The sequence below is a fragment of the Chelonia mydas genome, chromosome 6, assembly GCF_015237465.2.
Source record: "Chelonia mydas isolate rCheMyd1 chromosome 6, rCheMyd1.pri.v2, whole genome shotgun sequence".
Classification (NCBI taxonomy): domain Eukaryota; kingdom Metazoa; phylum Chordata; order Testudines; family Cheloniidae; genus Chelonia; species Chelonia mydas.
In genome coordinates this window covers 108,617,932-108,644,377 of record NC_051246.2, presented here as the reverse complement: position 1 = coordinate 108,644,377, position 26,446 = coordinate 108,617,932, and the positions used below count along the sequence as shown (strand labels likewise).

At 41.7% G+C, this 26,446-nt stretch overlaps 1 protein-coding gene across 7 annotated transcripts in view; it reads left to right on the top strand.

Annotated features, from left to right (window-relative positions):
• Positions 1 to 26,446, top strand: part of BCL11B (BAF chromatin remodeling complex subunit BCL11B) — a 103,256-nt gene that overhangs the window by 9,594 nt on the left and 67,216 nt on the right. For 4 of the 7 annotated variants that reach the window (XM_007064952.4, XM_007064950.4, XM_043548391.1 and 1 more), the window contains exon 2: positions 5,777 to 6,145. The exons of 1 other annotated variant lie outside the window; for it this stretch is intronic. In XM_007064952.4, the coding sequence (XP_007065014.1) occupies positions 5,777 to 6,145 (369 nt within the window). The remainder of the gene's footprint in view (positions 1 to 5,776; positions 6,146 to 26,446) is intronic. 2 more of the 7 variants (XM_007064949.4, XM_007064951.4) reach the window with 1 other exon arrangement.

Genomic DNA, 26,446 nt, shown 5'->3' with positions numbered 1-26,446 from the left:
CCTTCAGGTCAAGGTTGAGGAACATTGGCCGGGCAGCTTGGGGAAGCTCATACAGCTGCTGCCTTTGCTGTTCTGTGGATAAGTGGAGAATTTGAATCTCTTGGGCTGTCATCATGGACTTTTCACAGGCATGAGGTTCACTTAAAAGTAATACAAAAATATGAGTCTCTCTGTCAGTAGAGCTTTATTCCCCGTTGCTGTTGTTTTTCTCTTTACTAATCCATCCTCAGCTTTCTTTTTATGAAGAATTGATCTTTAATCGTGTGGATCAGAAAAATTAAATATTGATGGCAGCTAAAACCAGCCAGTGCTGCTGAGTGTGATGTTAGTGCAATTTAGACATCATACAATATCTAAACACTGCAATTCACAGCTGCGAAGATGAAAATAATCTGTATGCAGGTTATTGCTAGACTTTGGATGGTGAGGAGATGAAGCCTTTGCTTTCCAAAGTATTAGTTGTAAGCAGGTAAAATCATGACACTGGGTGCTTCCGATAACCTAGCCAGTGTGTGTTGTCTGCTCTATTTCTATAAGTGCAATGATATTACAATAAGAGTGACATGCAGGTGTTGTCAGTGGGACATCATTCTAAAGTCTAGTTTGTGGGTAACACCTTAAGGCAGTGGTTTTCAACCTTTTTTCATTTGCAGACCTAAAAAATTTTGAATGGAGGTGCAGATCCCTTTGGAAATCTTAGGCATAGTCTGTGGACCTCCAGGGGTCCGTGGTCCACAGGTGGTAAACCACTGTTTTATGGTTATGACTACCTTTCTCGGATCTGTTAGACATAGTTTGCGGACCCCAGGTTGAAATCCACTTCTTTGAGGGCCCAGTCTTTCCTTTGTGCCTTTTTACCGGGATGAGGGTAAAACATTGAAAGTAGGGATTTGGTTTCAAAGCACTGTAGAGTTGCCTGGGTTTCAGTGCAATGACTGTCACATGGATCATGCAGCTGGTAACTCCACGTACATGGGGCATAGGCAGGAGGGAGCGTTTGCCATACCCTTGAAGGTAGAATTTCCCTGTAGATGGGGTGCAGCTGGCAAGTCGCAGTCAGATCTGGTTAATCTGTGCTCTGCTCATCTGGGACTGTGGAAGATTTACATGGTAACCGATCTTACAGTACCCATGGCAATTGGGGTACCTGCTAGCGCCTCTATAGTGAAGGCTGTGGCGTGTTTCCATCAACCTCTGCTTTTATGGGTTTGCAACTGAGCTGTAGAAACGATTCCTGGGGAAGAAATTTGACATGCAGGACCTTGTTCCGTGATCAGTTTTTTCTCTCCCACTTCTTTAAACAAAATAAAATATATTAACATATCTTACGTTTTATGCTGTATGATAAGGGAGGGAAAATAAGAAGAAGGGCAGTTTATTGCTTTTGGGTTCTTTTGTATTTTTAGTACTTAAGTACAACTAAAATATAGAAAGAAATGTAACACTCCCTATTATAGGCCTCATCCAAAGCCCAGTGGGAAGTCTTTCCAGTGAGTTCCAGAGCCTTTGGATCAGGCCCAGGGTGTAGTAGCTGAAGCTCTCTTGGTATTATGAATGAGCTTGAAGCATCTGAAAGTCAGAAACCATTGCAAGTGTAGTAATTTTAATATTGTGTGTTGCATAATATACACATGTGTATAAATGCTGTAATGGTGCCACCGTGCTAAAAAGTGTCGTGTCAGTGGTATTGTGATAGAGCCGTTGCAGTCTTGGATGAAAAAGCACTTTATTTTGAATGCAGATTGGTGCGATAGATAGTAACAGTGCTTAGAGATTCCGCTAGGAGTCTGACAAATACAGTGCTGTGAATGAACATTGTCTAAGCACATGAAACCATTGAATGACACCAGTTTCAGAGGGTTCCCACTTTGGACACCATCTCTGCTCCATGGATCGCAGTATTCCCCGTGAGCGATTACTGACGGGTTGCTTGGAGAATGCATCGGGGTGTGGTGAGAGGCTGGGCACACCTTAACCCACCTGGCTGGAAGCAATTAGTTTTCACTTTGCCCTTTTCCATGTGAGGGCAGCAGGCGTTTTTTAGTTCCTTTCTCTTTTTTGTGGTTCAGCTTTTCCTCCTTTTTAACATTCTATTTTAAATAAATAAAAATTAGGGGGAAAAGAACAAACAAAAAACGAATGGTGAAACCCAGCAGCCCAGCAACAGAAATGAAACCACAGAAAGCAAAGTTCAAATAATGCGAAGGAGCGTCTCATTTTAAACCCACAAGCAGAGTCAGAGTTTTCATTCAGAGTCTGGCCTAAACTGCCCAGTTGAAACTGCAGGGATCTTAAATGGTGGAGGACTTTACTTGTGGTGTTGTCCAAGCTTGGCACATAAGTTAAGGCTGGATGTGTAGCCTTTTCTGTCCTTACCTTTGTGAGTTTACATCTGTCCTGTAATGCTATTTGAATATAGGGTTTTAGTGGCTTATCTTTGTTGAGAGGAAGCTTTTTTTGTTCTTTTCTGAGTAAAAAATTAACATGCAAATTGATTGGGATAAAACGCATTTGAAGATATAGTCAGTGTTTTGCCTGACATTATTTTGTGACCATTTCCAGGCCCCGTAGAAAGCTGTGTGTGTGTATCTTACATCGCTTTGGATTGATAGCTACGATACCAATCTTGTTCCGGACGATTTGTTAAACTAAAATCAGAAATACAGTTGAGTGAGAATCTTTGAATACTTTGGAACCCAATTACTACCGATCACGAGGGTTTAGTGCACCCAGAAAATGAAAAGTTGATTTTCTGTAACGTGAAGACTGCCAAAATACGAAAGAATACCAGATGTTATTTTAAAAAATACCAGTGTAGAATCCTTGGAAAAAGAGATAGAGTATAAATGAACAGACATATGTGGACGTAACTAATATTCAGATTTATTGTTGAATTGAAAAGAAGGAATTTTGAACAATTTTAGCAGCTAACAACTAAAAGATACTTCGTCTTTTCCACCCAAGCATAGTCAGAACCCTTATCAAATGAAGCAGTTTTGCTATATTTTCTGAAACAGCAGAGGAAAAAAATCCTGTACATCAAAAAGATAATAAAGTTGAGATCCATATGTGTTTTTATTTATCAGTTACATATACCAGAGTTAAACCTTTGTAATTTGAGAGGCATATTTAATCTGAAAGCTGAAGAGGGATGTTATATGAACCTGGTAACAGGCATTTCCCCCCTTCCCTACCACTTTTCCTTAGTTCAGTTCAGCTCTCATTTTTATTTTGTCTTTTGCAGGTCTTTGTCCCATCTCCCTTTAGTGTGTCTGTGTTTTAATATTTTGACACTCTGCTCCCATTAATAAGAATTCTAGCCAGAAATGGTACACATATTTCTTAAAGATCTTTTTCACAGTCCTTTTTGTTTGGTTCTAAAATTATATATATGCAATTGGTAATTAAAGGTGCAATCTTTCTTCAATATAAACAATATTGCTCAATGTTAGATCATTAATGGGAACAGAAGCACTAAATAATTATCTTTTGCATTCTGACACACTGTTCACAGAAATTCACTCTCTCCCCAGCAATCTTTGTTCAGCACAGGGTTATGATTACATATTCACTATGGCATAGCATCTTTTCAGAAAATAAATTGGTAAATTAATTATGTAGCATTGTCTTCAAACTCCTTTTAAACTTAGATTAAGGGGGGGAAGTAATTAATGGTTTTCAGAACGTGTATTATGCCTAGAGTTTAGTTACCTTGTAGATTTATTTTGTTATAAGTTAGTAAATTCAGAGCCCTACAGTATATATCTTCTGTCAATAGGATGTGACTTGCTCAGACATTTTTGTTTCCTAGGATGCTAGTCCTGCTCTTACTACCGTAGATATACGAAGCACAGTATTTGTTCTCATTTTGCATACTCTAAGCCAGTGGCTCTCAACCTTTCCTGTCTACTGTATCCCTTTCAGGAGTCTGATTTGTCTGGCGTACCCCCAAGTTACACCTCATGAAAAAAACTACTTGCTTACAAAATCAATCATAAAAATACAAAAGTGTCTCAGCGCACTATTACTGAAAAATGGCTTACTTTCTCATTTTTACCATAATCGTAAAGTAAATCAATTGGAATATAAATATTGTGCTAACATTTCAGTGTATAGTATATAGAGCAATATAAACAAGTCATTGTCTGTATGAAATTTTAGTTTGTACCGACTTCACTAGTGCTTTTTACGTAGCCTGTTGTAAAACTAGGGAAATATCTAGATGAGCTGATGTACCCCACCCTGGCTGAGAACCACTGCTCTGAGCTGGTTGTGAATCGTGATGCAACTTGCGATACAGCTGGTGGAGGTACTAATCAGCAGTTTATCTTGTAAGGTGAAGGCAGGGGAGAAGCCTCCTCTAAACTTTTTCTGTGGCTCAGAATGCTCAATAACTTCCTAGTTATAAAGCATATTTCCGCTGTTCCTTCATCCCTTTTTGTATACTTTTTCTGCAGTTTGCTATATATCTGGGCAAAACTCCCGTTGACTTCAAGGGAGGAGGATCCAATTCTATATTATGACATGCTGTTTACCCACTGCTTTGAGAGATTTGCACGCCTTCCCTTCTCCAGGAAACTGAAAAACAAAGCACTGATGCTAATGTAGAACTTTTTCCCTACTATTCCCTACTCCAGATTCAATAATGTTGTCTCTCTACTTGCTGATTTACATACTGCTAGTTCCCTGTGTACTGTTTGGGCCAAATCCTATACTCCTTTCTTAGGTAAAACTCCCTCAGGTAAAAGTCAGTGGAGATTTTTGCCTGAGTAAAGACTAAGGTTTGTGGGATTTGTCAGTTCGGCTGTAGAACAAACAAAACAAAACAAAACATTTTGCTCTAGAAGTGGTTTGTGAACTACAATTATTTTAGATGTATTAATTAGCTTAGAATACTTAGTGATTGATTATGAAACTAATAGAAATTACATGTTCCTTTGAAACTGACTTGGGTGATCAGATAAAGAAATATTTTAGGAGGCTGAAGGTTTTAAAGTAATTATTTGAAACCCACACACTTTAATTCTCTATCAACTTAATAAGAAAACATTCTGTAACCTGTAGAACCATACTGAAATTTGGTAGTAGAATAATGAGCAGAAGATTTAAAGTCCAGCTAATATTCCTACATGGAAATAAGTGAGTTTCTCTCTCTCTCTCTCTCTCTGCAAATGCTTTTGAAAAGTCCCTGACTTCTCACCATAGGCCATATCACCTTACTCACATGAGTAGGTTAATGTAACTAGTGCTATTTGGCTGCCACTTAGCCTTGCTGCTGTCTGTGTGTTTGGATAAGCGCTATTTGTGTGTGCCATAGGGAGCCCAACCATGCATTCCTCAAAGCACCCAAACACCCATGGTAGTCAAGTGAGAGTTTTGAGTGTATAAGGATTGCTGGACTGGGCCTGTGCTGGATGGCAGGGAGATGCAGTAGGAATGAGAAGATGGGACAAAAAAGTAACCCTTTCAGAACGAAACTTGAGCATTGCAAAATGGCTCTTTGCTGATATTATTGCGGTGCTGGCAGCAGTTAGAAGGAGCTGTCAGTAAAGCTACATCCCCAGGTCAGCCTATCATTTTGTTTCACAGACAGTCTTGGTTGCAAAATATATTGAAATCATTATGGGGAGGGGAGGAAGATATGGAAAAGAAAAGAAAGATGCAACCAGGCTGTTTTGGCTGACCTCATGGTGCATCATTCAGATTCTATGAACATTCAAACCAATCTCTCTCTCCTCCCCACCCCCTTTCCCTCTTTCTTCTTGTCCATGTAAAGCAGAGGCTGACCATGTGGAAACGGTGCTTGCCGACGAAGATGAGAGCCTGGCAATAGCGGAGCCGGGTGGCATCAGCATCACCCCAGGTGGGACAGACCCCGATTTGTTAACCTGTGGACAGTGTCAGATGAACTTCCCCCTGGGAGACATCTTGGTTTTTATAGAGCACAAGAAGAAACAGTGCAGTGGCACTGGTGGTGTCTGCTATGAAAAGAGCCTGGATAAGAGCAGCCCTCCCCCCTCCTCCCGCTCCGAGCTCAGGAAAGTGTCAGAGCCAGTGGAAATCGGGATCCAAGTCACACCCGATGAAGAAGACCGTCTTCTCACGCCTACAAAAGGAATTTGCCCCAAGCAGGAGAACATTGCAGGTACAGCATGTTTTACACTCAATCCACTACCTAGGTAATCTTTTAAAGCAAGCCCTCTAGAAAGTGCTATGAAACGAAGTCTTCAATAGCAAGTCTTTATAGGAGCCATTTGCCTGGAGCAACCTCACTAGTCAGGGCTGTGGCAATAATATTGACCAGTTTTTTAATATGGCAATACCTTTCTGTGAAGGGCCAGCTGTCAGTGAGAAACGACTGTTTTCAGTGTTTGAAGTTGGTCTTCTGGGATAGCTGTAGGTACAGCCTGTACACACAAAAAAAAGCTTAAGTCCCAGGGTCAGAGAGGCCATTTTGGTGGTGTCTTCCCCAAGTCGGAAGGCAGATAGTTACCCAGGAAAGACAACAGAACATTACGCACTTGGGAAATTCATCCCAGTGCAGAGGCCCTATGCAACACTTAAAGCCTGTGGAAAGGGCCAAATCCTGATCCCATTGAAATCAATGGCAATTTTCCCATTGATTTTAATGGGAGGAGGATTTGGTCCTGAGGAATAAAGTGGGGCTTACCAGGTATATAGGGCCTTCCTCACTCCCTCTGCAATGGGGTGAATTTCAGTCTCATTATCCAAATGACCTGTTGTTGGGGATGTGTTTACCGATGCCCTGTATATCCTGGATTTTCATAGGTTTAGGTGGAAGGGAAGGGAGCTATTCAAAAACATGCCCCAAAAGGGGTTTTTGAAAGTAGAGATGAACCCACGCTGGCCTGTGAGAGCAGATTACAAACATTTTCTTTTCTAAAATGCTTGAATTTCTTGGAGAAATTGGATGGGTAGATTAAAGCTGCCCTGAGGCCAGCACTTATTCGGCAGATCACCAGCGGTCTCGCTGACCGGGACATCACAGGGGACTGTATCTACCTGGATGAGCTGTTCTGAAACTTTTTCTGCAGCGGACACAGCATGGGAAAGCTTTTCTGTAGCATGAAGTATATAGTGCATTCCTTTGCTCTGCACCTATGCTTCCCTCGGTTACTAAGCACACACTGCTTATGACAGTTATGTGACTTGCTCTTTCTCTTAGTGCGCGTGTTTCCTGTACTATCTCAGCATGGGATCTTGAGTCAAACTTGTCTTCTTGGTGGACTCCACTTTCTCCATCCAATACTGAAGAGCAACAGGATGTGGTTATTGCTTTCAGTATGCTGGTTTCCTTAGGAATTGCCATACTGGATCAGATCCGCTGGCCCAGTATCCCTTCTCTGCTAGTGACCACAGCACAACCCCACTGGTCGGTGAGTGTTACGTGTCCTCAGCAGGGCTTGATCTACAGAAAATGTGTGTCGGTTACATCTGCTAGCTATAGCGGCTGTCTGTTTAGTTTGAGCTACAGAGACTTATGCTTTTAGCAGCAGAGGCTGCTGGTTCAAGCCCTGGTGTCTGCTGTTACATAAATGGGATTTGAACCGGTGTGCGCATCGGATGCTTCAGAGGAGCTTTCTCTGTTGAGAGGAAGTATGTAACCACTGCTGGTGTGTGCTATGCCGCTCGCCCTGTGACAGCTGCTATCTTGGCTGACACTGGAGAGCGAATCGGGGAACCTCCAAAGCCAAACACATGAGTCTCTATCAGATGATCTGAAGAGCCAGGCTCTGTAGCTAGGCACTGTAACAGACACATGTCTTCCCCTCAGTTAATGCACTTAGCCCCCAAGTTAGATTTTGAGCAGGTACTTTTCTGTCTTTCCCGTTGGAATGTGATTAGTCAGAACATGCTCTTGCCCCATTTCCTCACAAGAGTGCATTGGCTTTTGAAGTGGAGCATGTGAAGGTGGCAGGTTTTTGGGCATCAGAAGTGGCAGCATCATGAGCAGGTTGCACTGTGGTAGTTCTCCCACCCATGATTTCCATGATTCCAAGAGGCCCCTGTGCATGCATTTCCTGGCAGATAGGGCTTCTTTGTGGTCTAATACCTTATTAAAGGGCCAGATCCCATTGAAATCAATCGGTTGAGGCATTGACTTTGATGGGAGCAAGAGAGAGCTCAAAGTGTGCACTTGGCACCCGATTTTGCAGCCACTGAACCCATAAATTGCAAGGTGCTGAGCACTCTGAACAACCATTGACCTCCGTGGGAGTTGAAGGCTTTTGGCACCTTGCAGGAGTTGCGTAGTGCCTGGCAGGATTGGGCCTAGAGTCTTTTCTGTAGCTGCACGTTTCCAAATGTCATGCCCAAATGTAATCCAGAAAAAAAAAAAAAAAAAGCAAGCCAATCCAGAGCTCCTTATCTCTTTCACACTAACCTGAAGATCAAATGGAAATGTGTATGGGATATTCTGAATTTACAAAAATAAAAGGGGTTTATAGATTGATTGGGATTTTCTCTGCACTGCACGCAGATAGGGACTCACCACTAAATACTGCGGTAATAATGCTTTCTCAATTAGGAACTGAACTCTCAGATAAAAAGGTAGTGTCCTTCTATTTTTTTAAATAGCAGAGGATAGTTTTCAATAGTAGGATAAAAGCCTCACATTACAGCCATGGAGGGTAGCCATGAAAAACCCACAGAAGTCATTCACTGGAAAGGCTTTAGTGGGATATACCAGGCCCCTTACTTATATTTCAATAGAAAGGCTTTCTGCATTAGCCAAGAAAATCAGAATCTCCATTTAACATTAAAGGTATTTCCCAGTGAGAGGCTGTAGAGCATTGTTGTTAGATTTGTTAAAAAAAGAGGCTAAATACGATTTCATAAAAGGGAAACTTAATCTCGAAGGCGGCTTTCCTCCACCCCTACCCCCTCCCGTTATTTTATTTTTTATTTTTGGGGGAATAATGCAGCAGCCTACAGTATTTTTACTTTGTATGTGACGAAAGATATTCTTAGCCCTTCTGCACGGTGACAGGAAGAATGAATTTTTTTATTCCACCAAGAAATATGTAAAATAATCCCTTAGAAGTACGGGGAGATATGTTTGTTCAAAGCATTTAAAATGCTATTTTAATCAAAGGCACAAAACACTCTACATGCTGTGTCAGCTAGAGGAGACCATTACATTTTAACAGCAAATCATGCTCCTTTTCCCCCCTCTTAACCAGCCCCCCTCCACACACACTTTGAAACAAACTTTTTTTTTTTATTAAATAAAAAGGAAAAGATTAAAGAATAAAAACTTCAGTGGCTCAAATGTATAAAGTAATTTAACATGGCGGAAGCATTAATTATTTTAGCTTAATTGAATTCGGAGGACTGCAATAGTTGCATTTTTGTAGACAAGCTCTGTTTATTATTTCTTTGTGTAGATTAACAGTAAAGGAAACATAGATAACTTTCAGTTATTTATTGTAAAATAAATGTGTCAATTCATGTGTAAAGCAAGCTGTTCAAAGATAATTGAGTCTTTATATTTGAAGAGAGAAACCAGAAATCACCCACTCGCCACTCCGGCTCCCTGAAATATGCTGCCACCGCTGCTGCCCTCAGATAGGTTTCAGCTACTCTCCTTGATCCCGTGTTGTTTTCATAGACCTTCTTATTCAGTCGAAATGATTTGTGTGGCCTTCTGCTGCGTGACTAAGCTGCACGACATTACAGCCCTCCATGGCTGAGCGTAGCCAAGGTAAGTCAAGCAACGAGCTTGGCTGAGCCACAGAACCCTCTTACTCTCTGCGGGCGTGGGTGTTTCCGCCGGAGTGCCAGGAGGCAGTGCATTGTAAAACTTTAATCCTAATTCAGGGTGCTCTGAAGTTGTGAGATTTTTTTCTTTTTTGGAATGGTTGGGTTACAAAGTTCCATATTGCATATTTCCAGCTGGATTCATGGCCTCAATTACCAAAGCCCTGAATTTTGTTCTGTAACATTCCATGATTTAGCCAAGTTCTTCTTTCTTTGGTAGACTCATGGATAGCTTTCTTTCGTTCTTTCTTTCTTCACAGCCAGGTGTGACTCCACTTAATATGCTCAATGAATCCTACTTGACCACATCACGGGTGGTTTTAGAATACTTGCATAGCTAACAAGAGCCAGTGGATCCTGGGGATCTGCAGGAGAGTGTGTGTGCGTGCGTGTGGACGTGTGTGTGTGTAACACAAATCCAGAACGTCTAGACTGCCATAGAAGAGGAGGTAACTTTGTCTCCTGAATCAGGATAGATTTAAAAGACCTTTTGATATTGAAATCTGTAGTGTTCTCTTAACTTGTAATTTGCTAGGCCAAACTTTGGCTGATCAAAGAGCTTTCTTTTTGTTATCACTGTCTATAAGGTATGCTTTTGAATGTTACATGGCCAGTGTAAAGACATGACTTGACTACAGGCAGTTTATTCTGCAAAATATTTGTTTATTTTAAATTGGCTAACCCGTTTAGAAACCCGTTCTCGCTCTTCTGCAGAAAGCACTGTATTAACAGATGCTTCAGATTGTTCCACAACAAAATGAAGCCAGGCCAGTGAATTAGCTAGGAGTTGTCAATCACTGTTGCATGTATTTTATAAATGTCAGTTGTTTTAGAAGAAGTACGAGAAATACAGTGGTGTTTTGTAGCTTGTCTTGCCTTCCCTGGATAGGTTCTGTGGTGTTTGTCTCTAGTTCACAAGTGTAGACCAGGAGCCATACATTTCCAGACAATGAGACCAAAACAACAGCAGAAATTCATTAAGACAGTGGAGTTAATTTCTGCAAAGACAGTGCTGGGAGTAGGAGTTAATTTGAATTCCTCATTCATCCAGTTCAGGCCACCAGTGCTGGGCTCCATCCATTATGGACTCAAACTAGATGTGCAAGGTGAAAAAAAACCCTCCCTGTCAAATGTGGGATTTAACTGCAACCCCTGCTCCATGAATGTGCATTTCAGGCTTTTAAATGGTAAAACTGCCTGTAGAGAAACTAAATAACCGGCATGTGCTGGAAGCCAGAGATAAACACTGCTGCAGGTTGCCATGAAATAGGCTATTTGATATATTTAGAATTGTTATTTTTCTCCAAATTAAGATTAGTTAAATCCATGTGTGTTGTGTGAGTGATTGTTAACTCAATGGCATGGATTATCCTTTTTTCAAATCATGACAGCTAATTATTATTGCTGTCTAGTCTGAGACATTCACTTACAATGTACCATTATGGGCCCGTGCACCCATATTAACTATAGGACTCAGCCAGCCATCACCATGCCTTAGTACGCCAGCGAAGGAAAATGCAAGCTGAGAAAACCTAGTTTGATCGCCCGTGATGTCAGACAGGTTGGGAACAGGTGGTCTGAGCAACACTGAGCTGGCATACGATGCTGGAAACCAGTCAGCATTGGCTGATCTCTTTAGGAAGTCTGCTGTGGCACCTGATCCCACCACCAGTAGCTCTTCAATACAATAGCTGTAGCATGGATAATTTATCAGAGCAAGGAAAGGAGATGGCTAGAAATAGTGTTAAACAGGAAGAAAAGGCTTCTGAAACTAAATGATATGAGGGCCTAAGAAAACCAGCTTACTGTAGGAATCTTTTCCTTAGGCTTCTAGAGAAAACATTGTGGGCTTGATTCTCCTCTCATTCTTGCTGTTTTCCCCTGGTGTAACTCCAGTGAGGTGCCTGGAGTTACCTTAATCTACCCTGCTGTAAGACCAGAATCAGGAGCTATGATTTTATCAGACATTTATCAATATATTTTGCTAATTTGCATATCTAACGTTGGAAAACAGAAACCCCCCACCCCCAAGAAACAACAAAACAGCCCAGTCCTATCAGCCCCAAACCTGATGAGAGCAGCGAGTGCAGTGTTGCAATGGTTTAAAGATCAAATCGTTTGCCTCTGGAGACCTCGGTGGAGGCCCTGACTTGGGTCACAAGGGGAAAAACAAGTTGAATGATCTCATCTTTGTTTGTGCACATCACCAAACCAGTGCAAAATAAAGCATGTTGGGGAGTCTCTTTAGTCCAGAATGGAGAAGAGAAAATCAGTCCTGAGGTGCATTCATACAGCAAAGTGAGAACAATTGCACAGTGCCTGCCTGCATTATTCCTTGCTCTCCCCAGTGCCATAACTGTGGTTCCACTCATCTGTCAGCTGTACACACTAATTCTGAGAGGGGAATTTCTCCAGTAGCAACTGCAGAAATATACTACAGCGTTAAGGGTTTAAACCAATTTCTAACTGTGAGAGACCAGAATCAGGCCTATGTGAAAAAAGCAGATTATCCCACATCTGCCTCTTGTGGGGTTCTTACACTTTCCTCTGCAGTCTGGTGGTGGCCACTGTCAGTGACAGGACACTGGCTTAGATGGACCTTGAATCTGATCCAGTATGGCAAGTCTTGTGTTCCTAGAATAGATTTCTTATTTGTTCCTCTTTGGCAGGTTAGCTGCTCAAAAGTATAAAACCTTTTGCCTGGTTCAGTTTCCACCGCCGTTGGCTTGGTCAGGAATTGTAACTCTCCTAATGGATGGGTTTCCACTTCTAAACACAATGCAGAAGTTGTCCCTTGAGGGGACAGGAAAGTTAATGGGGGAAGTTCAGAGATGCTCTTGAGCTACTTTCTGCTATTGAAGTGGAATAGCCTGCAGTAGTCCATCCTATCAAAGCAAACAAGGAGGCCAAATCATACTCTCCTTACTCTGACAATGACTTCTCTTGATTTCAGTAGGGGCTACTGCTGAGAAAGATGAGAAGGATTTAGCCTGGATGGCTGAAATTTTGCTGTTTAGATATTTTGGAGCAAACATTTTTTTAAAAGGATACTGCTGTCTATGAATTTGAAATCTAGACAAAATAAAAAAAGTAATTTCAGGTAAAACATCCACCTCAGATTCTCCCTGACAATTTTTGTGGTTTTATAATCTCATTTTCTTATATTTCGTAAATGTTTTTGTCTCCTGTTGCATCATGATAGACCCACACAAACAACAAGGGAAACTGGCTATCTGACTGACTGGGCAGGAGGAACAGTGAAAAGGATTACTCACAAAGGGCAGGTACATCACTGTGTTACTCCACTTTCACAACAGGGTAACTGTTGAAACCAGTGGTGTTACACTGAGCTGAGTGGGATAACGGAGCAGTGACTCAAGCCCAGCATGCTGTCAAATGCACAAAGTAAAAAAATGAAAAAAACAGGAACAAATATAATTTTTCCCTCAAACTCTTTCAGTTACAGTTATCTTGTGACTATGCTAGGTAAAACTTTTTCAGACAGAAATGTGATTTTTTTTCAAGTTGGAAGAAGGTCGTACTGTACTAGAGGTCAAGTTCTGTTCTGATACCGATGTAAATCTCGAGTAAATCCTCTGTGACGTTGGTGTCAGAGCAGTATTGCACGTTTTTTTTAAAAGCAGTGGGCTTGAATCCCCCTCATTTACATCAGCTTTACACTGGTATTACTCTTTTAATTTCAGTGGAATGACTTCTGATTTGCCCAGGACTAATCAAAATCTTTCCCCATTAAAATGTTTCTCTGCCTTCATTGGGACCTCTTTTACAGTTACATCGGGCGTGTGTGTGAGACAAGTGAGCATGTCTGATAATTATTACTACTGACAGGTTGATAGATTTTTAATGACAATATGATGGCAAAAGATGAACAAGTGCTGGTCATCCAATCGTAAGTCATTTTCCTGATGTTCTTGCAAAAAACCAGTCCATTGCAAAATAAAGACTTATCCAGTAATTATAAAAACCTGCTATGGCATTTGTTATTGCATGGAAAATAATAATAAAAATACTTGGTATGATTAGTGGAGTATTTGATCGTAGAAGTGAGTTTGCTGAGGAATTAGAGGCTGCGCTGAAACCTAGTTGGAAAGGACATTTACAGGCAGACCTTGTGTTGTAGAAAAGCCAGCCTGCAAGTACAAATTATTGGACTGTTTGAGAATGATGGATGATCAATAAAAGCCACGGTTATGGTTTTATGATAAATAAGTAAATAAAAATAGATGCTCCTTTGCCTTTGTGGGACAGGACTGCCGTACCACAAGAGTAGGCTCCCATCATGTCTTGTGGAAGAGTGTTATGATTTCTCAGTCCATGTCTGAACCTGTGCTGCCTAAACACACCGTGACCAAATCAGGTCACCGTCGCACAGGTTGCCCTTTCCCAGGGTGTCTGAGATTGGAACATTTTTCTATCGTAGCTAAAAATCATGAAGTAATCATACATTTTGTACTAGAAAGACTTAGATTTCTGTGTCATGTCATCTCATCTCACTCAGAGGGCATTGATTTTAGGCTGAATTTCAGACCTGCGACCATGTAGACAAGTAGGGAGTTGGGGGTGGGGAGGGCAAGAAGCAGAAGAAAAAAAGTCATATATATGAAATGGTGTTGCTTAATTGACAAGGCTGGAAATAAATCCAGAGCCCCAGAGAAACTGAGTAGTTTGCAGTTTGAGAGACGGGCACGTTGATTTCAAGCAAAAGCATCCGTCTTTAGCATCACTTCTTGTCCCCATTCCCTCCCACCTTCAGATTGGTAATCGGTGGGCTGTGCTGTATAAATCTTTAGAAAAAGTGGGTGGGGTATCTGGGGACTTAATGTCTAAGCTCAGGAGCTAAGCCGGAAATCCCAGAGATGTAATGAAAACAAAACGGACTTTTCACTCGCGCTGTGGCATTCTGGCAGTGAGAACGCTTTCGTGAGCCAATGTTTTCATTGTAGGTTTTCTCGAGAGAAGTAGTGGAAACGAATCGTTAACCCCTTAACAGGAATAAATGTGGTTGCAGCAGATGCAAAGCATTCTTGGCTTTCAGTTGGCATGTTGGAGGGCTCCGGGTGGGTGAGGAAGTTGGGAGGAGACACCACTTGTAAGAAATTTAATAATCTTAATGGCAGATGTGAAGTGGTTTCTTGGTGGTTGCTATTTTTTTCTTTTTTCATTTTGCATGTTTGCCTTTGCAGAATATTTGAGCATGCTCAGCACTAACCATTGCTGAGTCCAACATCTCGGGACCTTCAGTATTGTGTTCTTGTGCTCGTTAGCGTATATCTTGAGCGAGAAAGGTGGGGGACACTGCTTGTTGGTCTCTCAGCAGGGTCATGAAAGTCACAGATGGAAAAGACCAAGCTGTTGATCCTTGTCCCCTTTGCAAGAGCAGGGTATCTCTTGCATCCTTGACAAGATTACAGGACCAAGGACTTCCATAAGAACACATTAGCAAAAAGAGGATTTTTCCCGTCAGTAATTAAGCTAATTTACCTTAGCAGCTGGTTTTTGTGAAGAAATCATTCCCCCCTCTCAGCTGATTGTACTGCATTTTATTTTGATATTTTCTTTCACCTTTTGATCACGGGTGGCACTTACCATACCGCTCTCTCTTTCCAGTCTCTCATTAGGGTCTTTTATCTGCATTTATTCTTGCAAACAGTGTGGCGCATCAGACCCTTTTCTAGCTAGAGAGCATCTAATCTAGCCTTTAGAAACTTGCAGAGCAATTAAAATCATTAGACATCTCATTCCTGCTGTCCTAGATCCTCCTGTCCAACCTCGCCATGCAGGTTCTTGTAAGCTCCGTCAGTGCCATGCATAATTTGGGCATAATTGCACAGCTGCTGCAAGGGGGCTGTGTCTCTGCAGCTGACCTTGGTCAGTGCGTCTGGCCTCTGAATAGATGTTCGCCTTCTTTCTTTCCACTTTGACAGCTCCCCCCCTTCTCCTCTCCACACTCTTGCCCAGCCCACTCCTTGTCTGTTCTCATTCGATACACACCAAAGTGGAAAGGTATTCGTGAAGAAAACTGCCTTTGCAATGCACAAGGGCGGCTGGCGGACAGAGCGTTCCAGCTTGCTCTCTCTCTATGTGCTTCCTTTTGGAACATTTAAAAAAAGACTAAACGTTGTTATTTAATAAATGACTCATCTGGATTTTTACACCAAGCTGATGTTTTTTACTGGTCATTTGAAGAGGGCGGGGTGATGGGGGAGGAGCGGATACAGTAGAATAGCAAACAGGGATTAAACTGCCAGTCTCCTTTTAAGACATTTATTATTTTCAGAGTCAAACTTGTAGCCAGCTAATATAACTGTAAAAGTTGCTGTTTGAATTATTGGCTAGGAATCCTGAAATATTCGATTATAGCTGCTATTATTCTGCGCAGACAAATCCAGATTAGAATTTAGCATTTACTTGTTTTGTTTTATTTATTAAAAGGACTCTCTGCTAATTTTTTCCCTCTTAACCATCCCCCCCCCTTCCCATTTTCTAGAGTGCCCTGTTACTAGCTCATAAAAAGAGTTTGAAACTGAAGCGAAGTTTCCGGAGTAAGGTTTGCTTTTTCTTTCACACCCCCCCCCCCGCCCCATGGTGGTAGCTAGACTTGGCCCAGTGCCAACCTGTCTTTCATCAAGTAAAGAGCCATTCCAAGTTGAAATTTATAGAGCAGAGTCCAGGTTCAAGGGCTGAAGCCCGCCAACCGCTCCAGCCTCTTTGTTACTGATTAATTCTGCAAGCAGTTCAGCTGGTTTGCTCACTTTTGCCTCCTCTTCACAGCGCTGCTGCATTGCTTCCTAGGCAGCAAGCGGTGGCTGCAGCTGCTTCACCCCCACTTTTCAGCAGCGATTCCCCCGTCTCTGCTTCGTTGTTTTAACCACTTGAGGGCTGAGTTGTGCAACGATGTCTTTACACTAAAAAACAAAATTTCTCTGTCTCCTGTTATATTACCACAGCTAGTTTTAAGTGTCTGGGGCTTCCCCTTTCACATCAACTTCCACTAACGACTGCTTCTTGGAAGCATTTGGACCCAAACTTCCCATGCTTTAATTAGTATATTCAAACGCATGCAGCGGGGTGAAATAGTTTCTTTCAGCTTTACCTGCAAAGGATGTTTCCTGTCACAGCGAGCAGTTTCATGCATGGCAGGGTTTTAAAGAGGGACCTCGAGGTAGGAAAGGGGCATAGGTCAAAACAGCAGCAACAGAAGGACAACTGCAGAAAGGTAGCTTAAAATGGTTATGGCCCCAATCCTGCAACGACGTTAGTGTGAAAACCTGGCCCTTGTGAAGTCAATGGGAGCTTTGCCATCAGCTCCAGTGGGGCCTCAATTTCATTCTTAGCGTGCAGTTAGCTTTCTGAATGTGAGCAGCGTCATTGAATTCACTGGGATTACTCGTGCATAAAGCTAAGCACGTCCATTAAGTGTTTGCAGGATTTCTGGCCTGCGTTCGTATTTTCAGCCCAAGTGGACTGTGTGTGGGAAATACATGGGGGTAGATAAGGAAGCTGTAGCGGGGCCGTCATGTTTCAGCGCCCTGGGGAAAACCCTGTGCTGCTATTACAAATATCCGAGGACTAACGTGTTGCGAATTGTGACACGATTAAGTTCTTAAAAGTATCCCAAGAAAATAAAAGACTCGGATGAATGGCTGGAGATTCATACCTGTTTTTCCCTTCTTTTTGTCTTTTACATTAATCAGAAATAAAATGGAGTGTAGGTGGTCATTTTGTTGTGGGTCTTCTTTACCCCCAGGCACAAAGAAAAAAAATGTCTACTTTAAAATAGTAATTTAAGGAACTCAAGAGTCCTTAAAGAACCCCCCACCCAAAAAACCCAACCCCCGCCACCAACCCCAAAACAGTAGCTGTCTGAATCCACTGTATGCATCCTTACAATGAAGCTCTTAAATTCTTGTTTAAACATTTCCCCAAAGCTGTTCCTTAGGAAATAAAAAGGTACTCTGTTTGCCTATAGCAGATTAAAAGTTTTCCTTCAATGCGACAGCTTCTCAAGTCTAGTGTCGGAAGCATGTCTCTATTTTATGATATTGTGAAACAGGTCTGGACCAGACACAATGCATTTAACTAAGAGAGAACAAGGTAGAATTTGTGGGGTTTTTTATTTTTATGGGGTATAACCAGAGGCCTTTTCTGTGTCTGTCTGTCTCTTAAAACTTTTAAGTTTACAAATGGCAAGCACATGTAAACCACACTTGAAAATTTATTAACAAATAGTTCACCTTAAAAATGTAAAGTTCGGCAAAACTGAACTTTTTTTAGTCTAAGGACTGCTCTCTTTAATGACCTGGCAGAGAAATCTGAAGATGGCTTTTTTTTCTTTATAAAACATTTATAATTTCAGCACTGGAAAGTCAAACACGCACAAACTCTAAGAAAGCTTTCACATCTGTCTCAGCCTGTGTGCTGATTCCCGGGGGTCCCATTTATAACAATCTAACAAGATAGAATCTGCCTTTGAATATCAGTAAATATGGCTAAAGATCACAAAACTGTACTCATAATTGTTCGAGACTAAAAGGCAGAATATAGTGTTTGATTAATGTTTATGGTACAGGGTTTCTTTGCAGAAAAAGATAAATCACTTAACCAACCTCCCCTCCCCCAACCAGCCTTCCCCCAGACTCCACCGCAGAAACCCTACCCCATTTTTGCAGCGTTCATCGTTTAGGGACATGTGCTTTATTTTAGATTTTGAAGTTGATCAAGGGTGCCTAACTGTATGGGAGAATTTTTCTTGAAAGAGAGGCATTATGTGATTTCACTGATACTGTACAGAATCTGGTTTATTTACTGGGATTTATTTACCACCAAAAATTATCCATCAGTGTTCCCTCTAGGTCAGGGTACGTTGGCAGAGGAAGTCTGGCCTGATGCTGTCCTTGCTGGATCTTCCCAGCGGACTTCAGTCTCCAGAGCTCTGGATCAGACCCCTAAAATTGACTAAATATATCCATTGGGGGAAAAATGCATAGAAATGGTCATAAGAGGTCATGAGCAAGGACACTTGTTTGTGTTTGAAGGCTTAGTGTTTGTCATCTAAGTGCGTATATTGTTGCAGTCTGTACAGCTATCATCAAAGGTTCCGATTTGTTCAAAGGGATAGAGAACTATAGCATTAGTTACATGGGGGTGGTATTGTACCATCTTGCATTCTGTCCCTCTTCTGCTTTTTTCAGTGCCTCTCTAGGGATACCTGGAAACTGATTCCCATTGTCTCCACTTTTCATCTGGAATGCTGTATTATTTAGGGGAGAAATGCAACCTCTATCTATCTATCTATCTATCTATCTATCTATCTATCTATCTATCTATCTATCTATCTATCTATCCTCTGCTAGTTAGCTCTTCTGAAAATCTTCTTAAAATGGTAACTTGGACTTTAAAATAATACATTTATTGGTGTTTAAAATTTTTTGGCATTTCACAGAGGGAATGAGAAGAGGACTCAGAACTCTCCTCCATTATAAATGCAGCTCTAGATTCCCTTGAACTGATTTGATGAAGTGGCAAAGACGGTTTGCCCTCCAGAGATGCTGTATATGCAAAGAGGTGGATAGATTTGTGCAACAGCGTGTACGAATGTATATTCAGTGCTGTTGTCCCTCACATGCTTCTGCCTGTGCAAACACAGGCTCTGGGCCCTACCAGCAAAAAGTCTGCCTTGAAGAGTTGGGGGTTGTAGCCTGGCAAAGGCTAGAGGCTGCCTGTGCAGCCCAGGAAGTGGGAGGAGCCTGCTGTAGATGGGGTGTGGCTAGGATACCCAGCAAATGAGCTGGCTGATCCATGGTAAATTTAACAAAGAGAAATGAGTGTTCTAGAGAATTAGGGTTAATGTGCGCAGAGGTAAAGCCTGCAGGGCAAGAGGTGAAGATTGTTTTTTATTGGAGAGACCAATGTGACCCATCTGGGTGAAATGGTAACTAGTATGCAAAGAACCTTCATAGCAGAAACACCTTTCCCAGTATGCAGTTATGTGGGAACCTTTGCACTTTGAAAATCATGCTTGAATATCGCTGCTTAGCACTTGCAGCCACTAGGATATATTTGCTGATGTGGCTACAACCCAGGCAGTTCCACCAATGGTAGCAGTTATGGAAGCTCTAGTGTAGAGATTTCCATCCAGCCGCCAGCGGTTTAAGCTCAGAGCAGGATTACTTGGCTTTATGCTTTAAAACACTGGAGGCCATTGGTCCTTTCTCTGCACTACAGCTGTCCCTGATGGAGCAAGGGTGGGATGTTTTTGTAAACATCTAGCGAGCACCAGAGTGTATGGTGCTTAGAATCATAGAATCATAGAATCATAGAATATCAGGGTTGGAAGGGACCTCAGGAGGTCATCTAGTCCAACCCCCTGCTCAAAGCAGAACCAATCCCCAATCAAATCATCCCAGCCAGGGCTTTGTCAAGCCTGACCTTAAAAACTTCCAAGGAAGGAGATTCTACCACCTCCCTAGGTAACGCATTCCAGTGTTTCACCATCCTCCTAGTGAAAAAGTTTTTCCTAATATCCAACCTAAACCTCCCCCACTGCAACTTGAGACCATTACTCCTTGTCCTGTCCTCTTCTACCACTGAGAATAGTTTGAACCATCCTCTCTGGAACCACCTCTCAGGTAGTTGAAAGCAGCTATCAGCTAGCAGCTTCTTCCCTTCCATCTCTTTACAAACATCAACAAATCATGGATGCCTATGTGAGGAAAGTATTTGCATCCCCATTTTATAGACGAGACAGAAAGATGATAATGGCTTGACTTTCAGAGGTGCCTCCTCATGGAGTGAAATACAATGGGAGCTGCAGGTACTCAATACCAAAAGTGACATGTCCAAAGCCACAGAAGGCAGTGGGTGTCAAAGACAGGATTAGACCTCAGGAGTTCCTGGCCTTCAGTTTTGTGTTCACACTGCTAGACCTCTCTGCATGTTTTGCTATTTTTGAGCAGCAAGACCATATCCCCTCCAGGTTTTAGTGCTGTTATTGTGAAAACATTCCCCCTTCCACACACACACTTCTCCAGCACATGTGAACACAGGTAAAATCACAGACTGAAGTTTAAGACCCTTTCTCTCCTTCCCCCCTTGCAGCCCTTCCACTGGTTACATGTATAGGGTGAATGCTGGAGGGGGCTTGAGGTGTCACTTCTCAGTGGCAGAGCAATGTTGCTGCTGTGGGCCCAAAGCCAAAAGATGGTTGCTGCTACTTAGTTGAGTAAGGATCTAAGTAAATTTTCACTTGGCACCTTCAGCAGTCAAAGAAAAAAGGAATACTTTTTCAATCCACAATAATTTTTCTTGTAGCTGTGGGCTAGATCCTGCTTCTATTGAAAACATTGGGAATCTAGCCATTACGTTCAGCAGGTGCAGGATGGGATTCTCAGCTCAACCACGTACACTGGTCCAAAGCTTGAGTCAGAATTCCTGCACTGTAGATACCCACAATTCCTGTGCTAAGGGAGAAAGGAAAAAAAAAAAAAAAAAAGAAAAGATCTGTGGCAAAATCGTGCGACGCCCACGTAAATATTGTTTGTATGAATTGGGTCCTTCATCTTTTGTTAGCAGCAGCTTGTTAATTAACAGCAGATTAGTGCTGCTTTCTTCTGACACATGAATATATTTTGGGTTAGAAAATACTTGTACTCAATAAAACTGGGTGACTGAACAATTCAGAAAGTACTAGCGAAGCTCTGTAATGGATTCCCTTTTTATCCCTCCACACCCCCCCCCTTCCTTCTTTAAATGCAAGCAGATTTCTGCAGTCTAGTGCAGAGGAGACACGTTAAACACAGCTAATAAATCATGTTTACTCTTGGAGTTCTTGGTAGTGAAAAATCTATTGGCTGTTTTTACTTCCTTATTTCTCAGCATTTGCTTCCTACCTGTTTTTGAGTGAGTGCCCAGAAATAGTAGTTTTGTCAAAGGAGTGGATTTTGCCAACCAGCAGTTCGCTCTGCCAAGTAAGCTGCTGGATTGCAAAACCCAGTGACACTGAGCTACCTCCCCCTGCAAGAAATGAGGCTGTAGAATATGGGTATTAAAACCTGCAGTATGGGGAGATGTAACTAGATACTAGCAGTTTGTGAGATCAATTTAAGGAAATCAGAACATATATTACAGAAGCTTTTTTTTTTTTAAAGCAAACTATTTGTGATTGTGAAGGAGAAAGGACTGATGATAGCAGTAATAGGAACCAGACATTTTTCTCTTCCCTTAGTCATTCCCTGTCCCACATCAGGATAGGTATGGATATTGTTTCAGTGTTTTTTTCCTCCCTCCAGATACCCTCTCAGATGTGAGGGAAAGGTGACTAAGCCTTTATTTTAACTGAGTTTTGACTCCATCCTCTCCTCATATGCTCTGCTGTTGTGAAGGCAGCGGGTTGTTTTTCTTTTTGTTACTGTGCCTGTTAGGGGTAGGAGTGGTGACTGCCATTCCATTTCCTTTTGGATTCCAAATGGCAGGCCAAGGGCTTGATCTTGCAATCTGTCTTTACTTAGGCAACACTTCCACTGATTTTGACAGGGGTTTCACCTGCGTAAGGACTGTAGAATGGGCTTACACCCTAGAAGTGGAAGGTAAGTTCCTTTTTCACAAAGACATACAGGGCCATATTCATCCGTGGTGCTGCTCCGTTGTAGTCAGTGAACTACGTCTTCTAGAGATGCCCAAGCATGCCTGTGTCTCCAGACTGTGGGCCCAATGCTGCATAATCAATGTAGGCAAAGCTCCCACTGATTTGGAATTGAGATTATTTTAACTGTAGGGCATGATCCTGCAGTCTTTTATGCCAGCAAAGTTACTGTTGAAACCAATGGGAGCTTCACATGAGTCAGCGCCCTTGTGAGTTTTACTCAGGCTAGGTCTCCGCTACAAAATGTACGTTGGTATAATTATGTCACTCAGGGCTGTGAAAAATCCACCCCCATGAATGATGCAGTTATACTAACCTAACCCTGGTATAAATAGTGCTGTATTGATGGGAGAGCTTCTCCTGTCGACATAGCTACTGCCTCTCATGGAGGTGGATTAACTAGGCTGTTGGGAGACGCGCTCCCATCGGCGTAGTAGTGTCTTCATTGAAGCACTACAGTGGTGCAGCTGTATTAAGTGTAGCGCTACCCTCAGTTTGATTGAAAAACTAGAAGAATACTCCTTTCCTTCCTGCCAAGGCCTCAAATGCAATTCTTTGGTCACACTGGACGGGTCTGACCTTCCCCCATGGGAGCCTGTGGAAGTTTTACCTTCAATTTCAGTAGGAGTGGTATCACACCCTCCATGAAAGTAGGAATTTCTGTGGTGGACCTAAAAATCCATCATTGTGATATCCACCCCAGGGTGGAGGCTCCTATGAGGCCCTTTCTACCTGGTGAGCTTTTTGGGGAGAGCGTACAAAGTGAGTGGCCACTCAGAGGGGCGTCCATTTTCTGTGCATGCTTGTTGAAGCAGAATAGGGGTGATACTGGGAGCAAGCTGGAGTCAATGGCTGGGAACACAGCACACTGGAAGGCTGTGCCCTCTCCATCGCTGGGAGACGGTGAATTCTATATTCCCAGTCCCAACTCAGTTCACTGCACAGAGCCTGTTAACTCAGGCTTTGTTCTTACACCTTAACTGAGCTCATTATTCGCAGTAGATTATTACTGTAAACAACCACATGTCCTGAGAAGCCAAATTAATTTTTTCCTTTGCTTTACTAAGTCCAGAAATGCCTGATCAGTTTCAGAATGGGAGGAAAAATAAAACAGAATCAAAGTTTGTATATTATGATTCCTTTAAATTTCTGGTGGGAATACTCTGCGATCAGAATGATATTTCCATGAGGCTTTTGCTGCCAGTTTGTTTAATTACATTAAACAGTGGTATAAACCTCAGCAGAACAGAAACCTCTCTTACAGCCAGTAGAATATTAAATCATAAGGAATAATGATACTAGTGTTAACTGGTTATAACAATCGTTATCAAATTAGTGCTCTAAGGTGTTACTTTGTTTTGCCACTGCTGATATGCATATACCTTTTGCCTGATCACCTGTTAAAAGACTGGAAAATGGATTGAATTCTGTTACAGAAAAATCAAGAAGTTGTTTTAAGTGATACATCAGAACACAGTTCGTGATTTCGCAGTCTTGATTCCACTCATCCTTTAAGGAAAGGTTCACAATATGTATATTGAAATGCCATCTACATCCAGAAAATCAGGGTTAAAAGGACTACTTTGTTGAAACTAATTATAGGGTGGTTCAATTTTTGTAGTCAGTGACATTTCAGAAACTTGTCTTGAAACCAAAGAGGCCATAGAAAGATTTTGTTATAGTGTGATACAAAGCAGTGAGCTCCAGTTTGAGTGTATAGACACTTTCATTAAAAACAAAACAAAAAAATCCACTGGCATTTATTTTACTAGGATAATAAAGATGAATTGACTATAACTTCCTTATGCTGAACATGGCTAAAATGGTGGTCTTTTGCTTGCCCTCTGATGGTGCAGAACTTCCGTCTTGTTCTCAACTTGATTTTATTTTTTTAAACATCCTTCTTGATACAGTAAATCATTTTGGCTTCAGTTTCAGACAGACATACTAAGAAAGGGCCTGATTTGGCTGTACTCACAGTGGGACTACTTGCAGAGTAAGATACTACTCAAAATGAGTAAATGAGGTAGAATCAGGCCCAAAGAGAATATAATTACAGCGGCATGTCATGTGGTCAAATGGTTCTCGCTTTCTCAAGGCTGAATTTGCTGTTATCCTTCTGCACTGGTGGTGAGGAACAAGGGTTGTTTCTTGATTGTGCTAGTTTTTTACCTTCCCAGATGGAATTTGATCATCCAGTCTTCATTTAGTCAACATTCCTAAAGAGTCTGCTGCTGCTCTGATTGAAGCACTGGGCAAAACTATAATTGATTAATTTATATAACACCAGGACTGGGTCAAAAATTTGTAACACACGGCTTCCTTTTGCAAATAAAATTTGATTCATTCCTCGATTTCACCTTTTAAAATCCCTATAATAGTCTTTTCCTGCTTTTTTTGTCCACCTTAGATGGCTAATCAAAACCAACCTGCTTGGTTAATTTTCTGGAATACTTTCTGTTCATGTATCATTTTGTTACTTATTCAGATTTTTTGGCTGACCATTGAATTGAGAATTAAGCTTAAGATCCTGCTATTGACTTTTAAAATCCTCAGGAGTCTTTATAGCTTTGTGGATTGTGTCAAATTTCCTGTTAGCCACTTTACCCACTTCATTTGTACATTCAAGGTATCAAACTTTGGGACATTTTAGGTCCTCACTAGTGGAGTTTTCTTCCCAGAGAGATCCACAAATCAAAGTCCACCCTTATTTTTTAAATCTATATTGAATATTTTCCTGCTAACTACTTGCCACTCTTTGATATGTTTTAGTTTGCTTATGTGAAATGTCATGGTGATTGTGAATAGTTTTTATACACGGGGGAAAATTGTGGTTACAGATTTGTACGTAAAAAGTCAGGAAAAGCAAAAGTGAAATTGCTAGTAGTGTAATTAACTCATCCACATTGTACGCATGTGCAATTTTTGAAGACTAGAGGGGGTATAAAATGTATAGCTTAATATCCACATTATAAATACTGGGTAAGTGAACATTGCTGTTAGCAGGAGACTAACTGGAAAAAGAAGTACGTGGTACTCTCCCAAACTTTGCTCACAAACCAAGCCCTGCCCATATGCTAAGTTGCAGCCCTTGTAGATGTCAATTACAGAAGATAGCACAGATCTTCTTGTGTATGTTCTCTACATACAGTGATATGAGCTGATCGTCCTCCCTCCACTTTCTTGAGTCAACAGTGAAACAGTTGACATTGTTGATACTTAAACTGTTGTCATTAGTCTTCAGAGTTAACAGCTGCGGAGCTGAATAGGGGCTGTTCACAGCTCTCAGAGCTAGTGTTTCACAATGTCCATAGCCTCAGACAAACAGCACTTCATTGATTTACATCCCATTCACAGCAGAAAGTTTTCTTTGCAACTCTAATGGCTAGAGAATTATTTATTTTAAAGGAGGCTTGGATTCTGGAGCACCAGTTGGTATCGTTCAGACCATGAACAGGTCCAGTTCCACCCCAGCCATGAGCACCTTAACATTTCCATTTCCTTTGTGCCCATTCATGGCTTTAACATTGCATCAATATAGGGTTAAACATTATATTCCTTTGGTTTCTTTTAAGCCAAAAAGAAAAAAGGAGGGGACAGAAAAAAAGAGACAGAATACCATAACTTTCTGCCCTTGTTCATTCCTTTCATTCTTTTGTTGGTCCTCTCGTCTCTCTTTGCCTCTCCCTTCTCGCTCCAGCCTTCCTTTCTCCTTGGTCTCGCTCTCTCTGTGCGTTTCCCACCACCACATTTCTCGTTCCTCAGGTCTCCTGAGATTCACCATAATAAGAAAACCACTTTTGAGACCAGGCAGCTAGAGAGTTGCTTAAGCCCCACTACAGTCTAATTCTGCCACCAGGTTTTTTCATTGGTGAGGGGTGATTTGTGGGGGCAGATGAAAAAGTGGGGTAGAGGAGAAAGGAAAAAAGGGGTGAGAATAGAATGGGGACAAATTTAGGGGCAGTTGGTGGGAGGAACTTGTCCAAGCCGCGAATTCCTTCTGCT